Raw genomic sequence first — 12,037 nt, 5'->3', positions numbered from 1 at the left:
AAAAGCCTTGAGTGCCTATGACGATAAAGGGTACATAAATGCGGACCGAAAAACATCATTGCCCTTCGGAAACTTCGTCCCCGAGACGAGTACAATGCAAAAAAGATCTGCAATGAATCTGACTGGGGGGTCGAATCAGATGAGGATATTAACGTTTTCAATCTACCCGAAGTGCCTTTGGAAGTGGTTAAACAGAGACAGACAAAGAGCAATAAAAATGAAAGGAGGACCGCAAAAGATAAAAATGAACTAAACTCTAATGGCGATCAAGACAATAAAGAGGAAGAAGTTCAAAGCAGTGATGACTCACCAGTTGTCTCAACAAAACGCCCTCGAGTTGCACTTTACAATTCCGACTCTGCGCAGATAATGCTGCTTTGTATATATTAACTAGTACATCTTTAGAAAGAAAGGAAAGTTAAAAAAAATACAAAGAAAATTATCGAGAACTGTTTTTTCTATAAAAGTTGAGATACAAAATTACTTATATTTGTCCCTTTTCCTCTTAAAAATTTCTAGGACTTTTTCACCGAAACATCTGTTTTCTGAAAACTGTTCCCACTCCTGTCTGTAGAAAACACCTCTTTACAAAAAGGAAAGATTTGGGCGGGAAATGCACACGCTTCAAGGGAGCTATAGCTATATTAAGGGTTTGGCTGAAGGAATGTCTCATGTTTCAAATAAGGTTTAAATTGTGGTAGGAAAAAAAGTTTGACACCTGATAAAAAAAATTTTGACACCTGTGCATATGTTTCGTCTAAATTCTCAAAATATATCACAAATATTGCATTTATTCATTTGGTTGAAGAAACACTTGTGTCGCTTGATATCAGAACAATTTCAATGAAGAGTTTGGAGATCTGGCAGTACATTGAATGCTTATTACTCCCAAACTTTGTGTTTCGGGCCTTTTATTTCTGTACTGTGGGTACACAGGCAATTTTCCAGACATTTATATACAAAATATTCAACTCGACACAACCCATAGGCTAAAATGCAAAATCATTCGGTGCAATAGTTCGTCCACTGAATTCCTCTACTTCACCGACACAATTTATCCTTAATTTTAATTTGATCACTTTCCCGCACTACCACAAAAAATTTTCAATTTCATAAAAAGACTAAGTTTTAATTTAATCTTACCATTAAACTTTAATTCCTAGAGATAAACTTTCTTTGATTTAAATCCCTCAGAAATTCTGCACCGTAAACAAAAGTTCACAAGTCCAAACAATTCTCCGCTTTCCAAATCAAACAAAAGTTCAAACTAAAAGTTTCACACCCACGCGCGCTAACAAGAAATTCCAAACCAACAAAACTAAATTCCCGAAGTTTCAATTTACATGAACCACCAAACTCAAGGAAATAAGGTAAAGTATAGCAATTTGCCATATACTAGTTACAATTTATAAAGATTTAAGATTTTGGAAGAAAAAATTCTTGTACGGGGGGTCAGGACCCCCCCCCCCCCTCCTCCGACAATACGGCAAATTGCTATACTTCTATCATTGAAACCAGCATACATAAAAACCAGTAAATCATTCGCGATTCAATTCTAAAATACTAATGAAACTTAAGTCTAAAACAATGTTGACAGAAGGTACTCAATGTCATATCTTGATGCCGCAAACTTTCATACTGCTAAGAACATCTGGCAACGCTGAAAAATGGACAAAACGCATAGAATAAAAATTGATAGGCTCAAAAAAGTGATCGGGCTAAAAATAGTTAACAGATAACTATTGATATCTTTCAAAGAAAATCGGAGTTCCAAAATTAACTCGCCGACCCAAAAGACACAGTCGGAAAGCACAAGGCAGGTATTAATCTTAAAAATTTCCTTCCTAAAAAATCAAATTGTGAGGACTGAAGAGAACATGGAACAGTTTTGCTTGCCGTCTCAGCACTTAAAAATTAGGATCAAAAAAACTTCAAAAAGGGAGTCAAAAAAAGTTAATTAAGAACCTAGCCCCAACAAAAATTACAAAAACTTCACATCACTCAAAATTTCTAAAACCAAACCCAGCAAAGCCTGAGTTGTATATTATATATGAAATCCATGGCAAAACCAAGGAAAAATTTGAAAAAAACTAAAAGAAACATGAAGTTAAAATCTTTAACTAGCAAAAAAAACCAGACAAATAAGCATTCTAGGTCTGGGGAGAAGGATAGAACGATGCATGCTATAGTTAGCATAATAAGAAGATATTGCCAAAAAAGAATGAAAAAAAAAATTAATTCTTAAATTTGGAAAGTTAAAAACCGAAGAAAATTAATTAGAAAAACAGAAAATTTTACTAATTATTCATGACTCAGAAGATTACATGCCCAATCTGTTGAATAAATAAAAAAAAGATGAAACATTTCAAAGATTTGGAACGCCAAAAAATTTTGCAAAAAAAAACTGTCGTAAAAAATTTCGTTAAAACTGCGCTCATGAAACCAAATTTTTGCATTTTTGCATTTCTAAGACAATGCCAAAATCTCAACCAATTAATCGAAAAAGAAAATACAAATCCGTGGAGGTGCAGAAAAAGGCTTTTTATTCTAACTAAAGCAAAAAAAAACTAACCAGAGATAAAAACTGAGAAAATTGGGCAGAAATAGCAAAAATCGTATTATTATATGTAAAACTTTCTAAAATAAAAATTAGGCAAGCCATCGAGACGTGCCTAAAGCCTCGAAAGTCAAGAGCACGTTGCCTTATATACTTATTTAATAGAAAAATGCCCTTTCAAACATCAAAAAATAAAGAAATCAATGGAAAAATTCCAAAAGTTGAATAAAAAATAGAAAAACGTGCCTATTTGGCACTTATAACGCATTTTTATGCTCTCAAAAACTTTGTAATATCAATTCTAGTGAGCTACATATTAATGCAGCATTGGTCAAAAACTCTGATTCCAAAAAAAACAAATTACAAGCAAAGAAATTGATTCAAATGGCCGAAAAAAGGTCAAAAACGGTTATGCACCATTCTCTCAAAAATATTTTTCAAAGTCAAAAGGTCATTCATTGAACGCAGCGCATGATCAAAAAACTTCTCTCGCTCATAAAAAATTCATATCACAATTTTACTCTCGCTTTTAGGTCAAAACGCCGTCTGAACGAAGAATACTTCCGGTAAACAAAATCTTAAGAAAACCAATATTCATCTTCGAGTCGTAAAAAACCACGATGTCCCTAATAATAGCCCCTATCGCTTCGCGGCTATTAAAAAACTAAATGAATCACAAAATCCCCAGAAACCAAAAATCCTAGTCAAAACATCAATTAAATGAACTAGAACTCAATAATATAAACCCTAACTCAGCCCAAATCTTATCATATCTGAAATTAAAAATTTCAACACTTATATAACGAAGAGCCCTATTTGATACAGCGTGTGCAAATGTCATCTCCGAAAGTCGGTGAAATAAAATTGGAACTGATCACAGTACATAAAAAGTTGTAAAAGACCAAATGACCATTACAAGGATGTAATATGGTCATGTTCTACCGGCTGCAGTAGCTGGAAACAGGTCCATTCCCACATAATTACACGAGCATCCAGGTTCAATACGACGTTTAATGTCACGTGTTTGAAGCAATCAGGGAGTTCTGGTTCATTGTGAAAAAGACGGTAGCAAAATTCGACTACTATACTCCCTCAAATTTGTTGTCAAAATCGTTTAGAAGCTATTCCCCAATCTTGATATTTGCATTCGTTTTTGCATTAACGCACCGCACCAACTTTTTCTGTTCGCAAGCCCGAATTCAGTGTGTTTATTTTATATGCAAAAATCAAGCACAAGTGCTAGTTTTACCAGATAATGATTTGATTATTATGTACTGATACTTAGTACAAAGTATCTCAGTAGTACTTAGTACTAAGTACTTGGCGAGCGCATGATATATTGCGGTAGAAGGGTGAGCAGAAAGGGAAAAATTCCGAGCAAACTTTCATTCAAGGTTAAGATAAGTATCAATTTCTCAGACATCGGTAAAATTGACCACTTCCAGTTCATGATCAGGCACATCAGTACAACTATTTCTCGTTTCTCACATTAAAAAACTAATTTCTCCTATCTCATTCAAATCGTTGCCTTCTATCGGATCGTTCACTTCACTTCTCGTTTGTTGTTGCCTAGAGAAGTTAGTGACAGATCGTTGCGTCTGGTCTCTGTTGCCCATTGATGACCCCGTCGGCTTTCGATTCTCCAAGCCTCCACTCAAAACTCCACAACTGCTGCGAACAGTTGATGGCAAGCTCGGCTTTGATTCGACTCCTAGGGCACCTTTGTTCGAGGGCGTTTCTCGCCCATTAGAGGACAAAAGTCTGCTTTCAGTTTTTGATCCAGTCTTCGTACCTGAAGCAACAGCCGAAATAACCCGAAATTACACCTAGAGTTGCAATCCACTTCACTTTTCAAGGAACAGGTGGTCCCCATTTAGCTATATAGACCAGAAAAACTCAATCAGAAATGACAAAAAGGATTACTACGAGAAAAGATTAATGGTGATTGCGTAACCTCAGAGCTAAAAAGACCTTTTACAAAAAAACCATTGAAAAAGTTGCCGCCCAGGATCGTCAAGAGAGGAGACAAACAGCCAGATAATATCACTAAAACCGATTGATTCGATGTTCAGCTGAAAGAGGACAGAAAAAAGAGAGAATGAGCTAAAGTGCACGACAAAAGTTTGCATAAAAAAGAAACACGTTTACAATAGCTTCGTTCGAGAAAAAAGAAAAGTTAACAAGTTGAGCGTAAAAAGGCCCAGTGTTACGGGTGGAAGGATGTGCAGGGGGTGAGGATGGGGAGGAAAGGGTCAAACACTAAAAACAGCCCTTAAACCATGAGTTTAAGTCTCCAAAACAGTTTCGGTGAATTGCATACTTAAAGTATAGTAAGCCAAAACGCTCTAAGAACCCTTAATGCCCTCGAGGAGTTACCTGTTGAGGACGAGTAGTCAGCCAAAAAAGAGTCAGGCGAAGAATCGGTCGTGCAAAGAATCTTAATAACAAAGACCACAGCATTAATATATTTGCTAAACTTCGTTTGATAGCAATTATTGAGCTAGGTCATTGTGACTGTACTTTATTGGTATATCGCGTTTCTTTTGCTCTTGCTCTGTTCAATTGAGTTTTTACAAAAATGCGTAAATTTTTTGAATGAATTATTGAAACAGTGATGGGAATCAGAAGTGTGAAAATCGTGACTTACAAGATAACACGTGGACAAAAATTAAATAAACATAGCAGTAAAAGTCCATTGACCTTGACCATATTCAACGTATTGCGTTCGCATTATTGAAGGAATTCTTAACTGTATGGAATTGAAACAGTGTGTGAGGTATTGCTGAAGTCAAAAATGAAAGTCATGAATTGCGTGAAACGAAAAACAAGATGGAAAGGTAACAACGAAAAAAAAGGTGGAACACGTCCTAAAATACAATTCAAACAATTGAATAAACTATAGACCTGCCTATCAGCCACATTAAAGCCACAACCTAAAGTCGAATATATGCTTAAATTGGTCAAAAGATCTCCTAAACGTACAATCACATGATAATGAAATGTAAAAAGCCACTTTGAACGGAAAAAATAGAGTAAAAGTAAAAAGATCTGCATGAGAACACAATTTTCGCTCGATCACAATTTTCGTCCAAAAGAGTTAAAATTCTTTAAAAAAACATAGCCGGCAGATTGCCGGAATAGCTGCGAAAGAATAGACCTGCGTGCCATATAATAGAGATAGAAAAAGATAAAGATCTAAATTGAAAAAAAAAATTGACGCCGCTCAAAAAACTAGGTAAAAAACATTCAGCGATAAATTAATAAAGCTTGTTAAAATTCATTCCGTAGAAGCCTCTTATTAGGGACCTTTACTGTACAAATGAGTTCCTTTGAACTCAAAAGAATTCAATTTAAACATAAGTTTTAAAGAGTCAGGCGAAGAATCGGTCGTGCAAAGAATCTTAATAACAAAGACCACAGCACTAATATATTTGCTAAACTTCGTTTGATAGCAATTATTGAGCTAGGTCATTGTGACTGTACTTTATTGGTATATCGCGTTTCTTTTGCTCTTGCTCTGTTCAATTGAGTTTTTACAAAAATGCGTAAATTTTTTGAATGAATTATTGAAACAGTGATGGGAATCAGACGTGTGAAAATCGTGACTTACAAGATAACACGTGGACAAAAAATAAATAAACATAGCAGTAAAAGTCTAGAATTACAATGCAAACATAGCCAGCAGATTGCCGGAAGAGCTGCGAAAGAATAGACCTGCGTGCCATATAATAGAGATAGAAACAGATACAGATCTAAATTGAAAAAAAACGACGCCGCTCAAAAAACTAGGCTAAAAAACATTCAGCGATAAATTAATAAAGTTTGTTAAAATTCATTCCAAAGAAGCCTCTTATTAGGGACCTTTACTGCACATATGAGTTCCTTTGACCTTAAACAAATTCAAATTAAACTTAAGTTTTAAAGTGCAAAAGTCATTTTATTGAGTGAGGTAAGTCACGTATGATCAAAATCTAATCGCGCAACTAACCTAAAAACTTTTGCTGAAGCGAGTGAGAAATGACATCACGCGCGCAAATGCCATTAGTAAAAGGAAGAAGTCATTCAGAAAATTTGACTTTTTCAGCTTTGCTGTGTGAACAAATGTAAAACGAAAAAAAGCGTCAGACGACGAAACAAAAAAAACATAGCAGGACAAGTCCTGAAATACAATCCGAATAATTGAATGACAAACAGACCTAATGAACCTGACCAGCAGATCAATTGAGCAATCCCAATCAAAAAGACAAAATCTCAAAAGTTGAGAACCCAAAAAAATCAAACAAACTAAACAAAAAAATAATCATTGCTCAAACTCTTGAAGCTTTTATCCTGAAGGCCATAAATGACACAATTCAAAATTATCATTAGTTCACGCACAAGTTTTGAAAGAGATTATTTTGCCACTAAAGGTAGATAGACTCAAGAGATATGACAAATGCTTCAAAAAAATTGAGAAAAGCAAAATTTAAAGAAAGTTTCTAAATATCGCTGGAAAAAAGTTAAATACCAATTTTTTATCTCTGGAAATCTGTCATGTAACATATCTGAAAGACTTAGAAAAGCTTCGTGGGACAGTAAAGGTCGTTAAACTCAGAAAATGACAAAGAATTCTAAACATTTAAAAAAAAATAAAACTTTAACAAAATCTTGCAAAACGAGATATTAAAAGCTTCAGATCCCTTTCATTGTCTCCGGAGAAGATCCATTATCCCTATTGCAAGCCAAGCGCGCAAATACCGTTAGTGAGAGGAAGAAGTCATTCAGAAAATTCGACTTTTTCAGCTTTGCTGTGTGAACAAATGTGAAACGAAAAAAGAGCGTCAGACGACGAAACAAAAAACATAGCCGGAAGAATTCCAGAAGCGACTCGAAGCGTAAAAACTTGACAAAAACCCTAATTGCAGCTGAAACCATTACCTTTTTAAATAATCCATAAACTCATTACCCCCCCCCCCCCCCCGGTCTGATCTAAAAATTGGTGAAATTTAAACCACTGTCACCAAGAGAAACAAAATGCCGCAAAATATTTATTATTGAAAACGTTTGGTAAGGATAAGTTCAAAATAATTAGGATAGTCAAAACACTGATAGTCTCAAACAGCTGACAGGGCTATCAACTGCCCTCAAATAATTCATGATTCTAATCTCAAAAAGATCGCTAAAGCAAACGGCAGATAATAATAACTTAGAAACTAAATTAAATTTTTCAAAAAATAATGCTCAAAGTTAAGAATCAGAAAACTACTACAGTTAGATTTCTCATCACTGCAATTAAGACAAAAACAACATATACTTTTTTCTTCTTGTATAAATGCTAGACAACATGATTTCAAAGTAATTCAAAAAATAAAATAATCATAGAAAAGCAACCGAGTAATATTTAAAGGCAAAAAAATGTTTAAGAACAATACCAAGGTCAGAAAAAAATGCAAAAAAAGTAATAAGTAGCAATTCTGGAAAAAGGCTTTCTAGTAAACTCTTAGTACTGCCTTATGTTAAAGGAAATCAATTGCAACCCAAAGAAATGACGAAAATCTGAGAAAAAGCCGAAATCATTCAATTTGTTAATAACTGAAAAAAATCAATAAAATCAGTATAAATGTAGGTGCCAGGGCAGAGCTAGAATGATACAGGCTAAAATGTGAACAATATAGACAGAAAGTAAGGAACACCGTAACAAAGACTAATTCTTGATTTTTGAAAGTTCAAATCAAAGTTTAAAAGTTTTGAAAACTTAAAAATCAAATTAAAAAAAAACAAGAAAAACTAACACCATTTCATTTTTCAGCATTCGAGACATAGAAAATACAACGATACATCCGAGACAAACATCTATCCTCCTGAACAGATCAAGAAAAAAGAAAAAGCAGAAATCAAACATACGAAACATTGAAACATTTTGCAAAAAAGGTCAAAAAATTATTAGGACTGCATTTATTAAAAAAAATTAACTGTTTTTCAAAAATTTTACTCTAAAAAATTATTGACGTTTATATCGAAACGAAATAAAAGCCCCTCATGTTACACAAAAAGAATATTTCTAGTAATTAAAACCAAAATACAGACAAAAAACTGAGAAAAATAGGGAAAAAACAACCAAAATCGGATTAGCATATGTACAATTTTATAAAACAAAATTACATCGAGGTAAAAAGAGGCATCGAGTATAAGAAAAGTCAACGGGAAGTTGTCATATAGACTGATTTTTGACAAAATGACGGCTAAAAGATCCGAAAATGAAGAAAATGATAGGAAAAAAAGCCAAAAACTAATTAAAAAATAAAAAAATTTACGCCAATTTTGAATTTGAAACGCGTTTTCAGGCTCTGCAAAACACTGTGCTATTAATTTCCAAGGTTTACATTTCAATATAGCATCGAATAAAAATCATTTCTACAAAGAACCAAATTACAAGCAAAAAAATGGGCCACTTAGACGAAGAATCGGCTAAAAACGGTTATCTATATGTGCCATTCAGTCAAAAACTACTTTTCAAAGTCAAAAAGTCATTCACTCAACGCAGCTCATGATCAAAAAACTTCTCTCGCTCAGAAAAAATTAGTTCACTCGGCAGTTTTCCTCACTTTCGCTTTTAGGTCAAAACAGCGTCTGAACGAATAGTACTTCCGGTAAAAAAAAACCTTAAGAAAACCAATACTCCTCTTCGAGTCGTAAAAAACCAAGAGCACCGCAATATAGCTTCGCTCAGCTTACAGCTTCGCAGCTATAAATAAATAACCTTAACTTCTCTTCGAGTCCAAAATTCTATAAACAAATAACCTTAAACAGAGCGCCTAACATAATAGCGGCTGACTGCGGCTATTAAAAATATACCTGCCGCTTTCCTATTATAGCCCCGAGCTTTAAAAAGCTAGCATTTAAAACCTTCCTCAGTTACCATAAACATACATTAATGGGCGTCATATTTTAACGGTGGCGCGATGACAGGAAAACAGTCGTACTCTAAAATGAGAATTATTTTTAACATTACCTGATTTACTAGGCTGAGCTGGTTCTGGTAAAGGTGTTTTCAGAGTTTTACTCGATGGTGGTGAAGCATGCTGCAGACGTCGCGAAGAAATATTTTCTTCCAAGGGCTGCTGCTGGTTCTGCAGGTCCTCACACCCAACTAGATTGTCCAGTTCCTTAATGAATGATGGCTCCTCGAGAGGGGATGCCCAGGGATCACCCATCGCTATGATAGAACCACCTCTAGCACTGCTACTTCCCGTTCCTGCAAAGAAACTGGATTTTTTCACTATCAGCTGGAATACTACCTTCGAACACGTTGATGTAACATTGTAGTGCAACTGACAGCTCTTTCATCCGTAAAAGTATTTTGAGGTCTACGACTCATCACAGTATGTGCGTTCATAGGAGTAAGATATGTTAGAAGGATTAGAAATGCACCGATTCATAACAGAAGGAAAATTTCTGGAATATCTGAAAAAGCCTATATAACTCCTCTTTTCAAGAAAAGAAATCCCCAAGACCCACTCAATTAAAGACCTATTTACATCAGTTTTGTCAAAAAAAATTCAAAAGTCGCTTAGTTCGCAAATTATAGAGTTCTTAGAGAGGGAGAAATTGCTGTCTGTCAGTCAGTTTGCTTGAAAAATGAATTGATGCAATCCTAAGTCTACAGAACACTTACAGAAATACTTTCTCAAAGTCTTGAAAAATAGGCTTTGACGAGCACACTACAGAATTCATAGAGAATTATTCGAGTAAAAAAACAACAAAATGTTGCCCTAAAGGGAATTCAATCAGACTGGATAGCATTAAAAAGAGAGAGTTCCACAAGGTACTATTTTTGGTCTCTTTTGTCAAAAACAAAACCTGAACAAAATATTTCAAACTATCGGTATTTCCACAGAGTCCCAGTTAATGGCGAACAAACAAAAATCAGTATATAGTTTTCAGCGACAGGAAGAGGTTGGCAGATTACGTTTTGAATGTCGACAAAGAAAAAAACAGAGAAAAACTGGTGTGAAGAATCTTGGCATTGTTCTAGGTAGAAAACTCAAGTTTGATGAAGAAGTGAAAAAGATACTTCACAGAATGGCTTGTGGAGTCACAGTTTACTTAGTGGAGTACACTAAGTAACAGTTTGCCGGAAAAACAAAAACTATATTGATAAATGCAAATGTAGAAGGCCACATACGCACTCCAGCTTTAGTTTTGCTGCGGTTGCAAAAAAATTAGTCGCAACTTTGAAACATAGCCGGCAAATTACTGGTAAACAGCCGCCGTTGACGCGCTTGACGCACATCGGGATTGAAACAGAAATAAAGGAGCAAAATTGATCAAATTTTTGTTTTTTTTTCAGCGTTAAAAAGTGTTCTAATTTAACATGCAGATTTAGTTAGACTCTAAAACTATATTTAACTCGGCTTCAAAACTGAAAGCTAATAAGCTTAATACGAATATCAGCTAGGAAACACTCAAATGAACTTTGATAACCTAATTCTCAAGGACTTAATGACTGGGCTTTATCCCGTCTCTTTGTATTTCGCTCTTTTGACCTTGAGCGTATTCACTATTTTGCATAATTCAATGCATGAAAGAATTTAAAATCCATTCAGTTGAAACAATGAGTGAATTAGGTAAGTCAAACGTGACAATCGTGACTCATGTAAAACGGAAAACGTGATCAAAAGGTGAAGCGAATCGAAAAAAAGAGCGCCTATATAATAGCCGTTTGCGAGGTGAAAGAGGAGAAAGTAAGATCGATCTACAGACCACGCAATTCGTAACAAAATTTCACCAGTTTTTTTAAAGAATTGCTGCGAAAAATTTTTTGCCGCTAACTCAGCAACGATCTTCCATTATTTAAAAAATGAATTTCTCACTACAGTTTGCCTTCTAAGGTCAGAATTACAAAACATCGAGAGCGTCCTTTAAAAAAGAATTGAAAGAACATTTCTGGAAAGAGTTTTCGAAGGACCCAAAAGTAATTGATACACAAGATGTCATTGAAAACATTCGATTGGAGTAATTATTTTCACTGTAGATCTTCAGGATGTACATAAAAAATTGTGCAAAAAAATAAGTTCGCTTTTCCTAAAGTACGGTCCAGTTCTTTAAATAACTATTTTTGTTATTTCATAATTTTTCATAATGATTTATTCTTGACTGTACATTGCCTCTTTACCATTTGTATTTTAATTCTTATATGTATTAGAGAAAATTACCAACGTTTTTGTTTTGACCATACTTTGCAGCACAAATTTGTTTTTTGACACTTTGAATTCCCACATTTCGTTTAGTTATTTTTGACAATAAATCTGCTGAATTCACTTCAAATAGTTGCTTGAAATGTTAGAGGCATGATAAACGTGATGATAGACTACTACTCTTCCATATACCGGAAATAATGGGGGTGAAATGATAGGGTGTTGGACAAATAGGGGTGAAGAAAAAGCGTGTAATTAGTAGTTACTCTAGTTAGAAATTGATTGAAAGGAAGACAACACAGAC

At 34.6% G+C, this 12,037-nt stretch overlaps 1 protein-coding gene across 1 annotated transcript in view; it reads right to left on the bottom strand.

Annotated features, from left to right (window-relative positions):
- Positions 1 to 3,704: 3,704 nt before the first annotated feature.
- The window catches only part of LOC142342513 (uncharacterized), a 403,423-nt gene continuing 395,090 nt past the window's right edge, over positions 3,705 to 12,037 (bottom strand). The window contains exons 25-26 of the mRNA XM_075393861.1: positions 9,549 to 9,791; positions 3,705 to 4,349 (exon numbers count right to left, since the gene is read on the bottom strand). Of these exons, the coding sequence (XP_075249976.1) occupies positions 4,042 to 4,349; positions 9,549 to 9,791 (551 nt within the window). The 3' untranslated portion in view covers positions 3,705 to 4,041. The remainder of the gene's footprint in view (positions 4,350 to 9,548; positions 9,792 to 12,037) is intronic.

This window comes from Convolutriloba macropyga, chromosome 7 (genome assembly GCF_964194025.1).
Source record: "Convolutriloba macropyga chromosome 7, txConMacr16.3, whole genome shotgun sequence".
Classification (NCBI taxonomy): domain Eukaryota; kingdom Metazoa; phylum Xenacoelomorpha; order Acoela; family Convolutidae; genus Convolutriloba; species Convolutriloba macropyga.
This window is presented reverse-complemented; position numbering and strand designations above follow the sequence as displayed.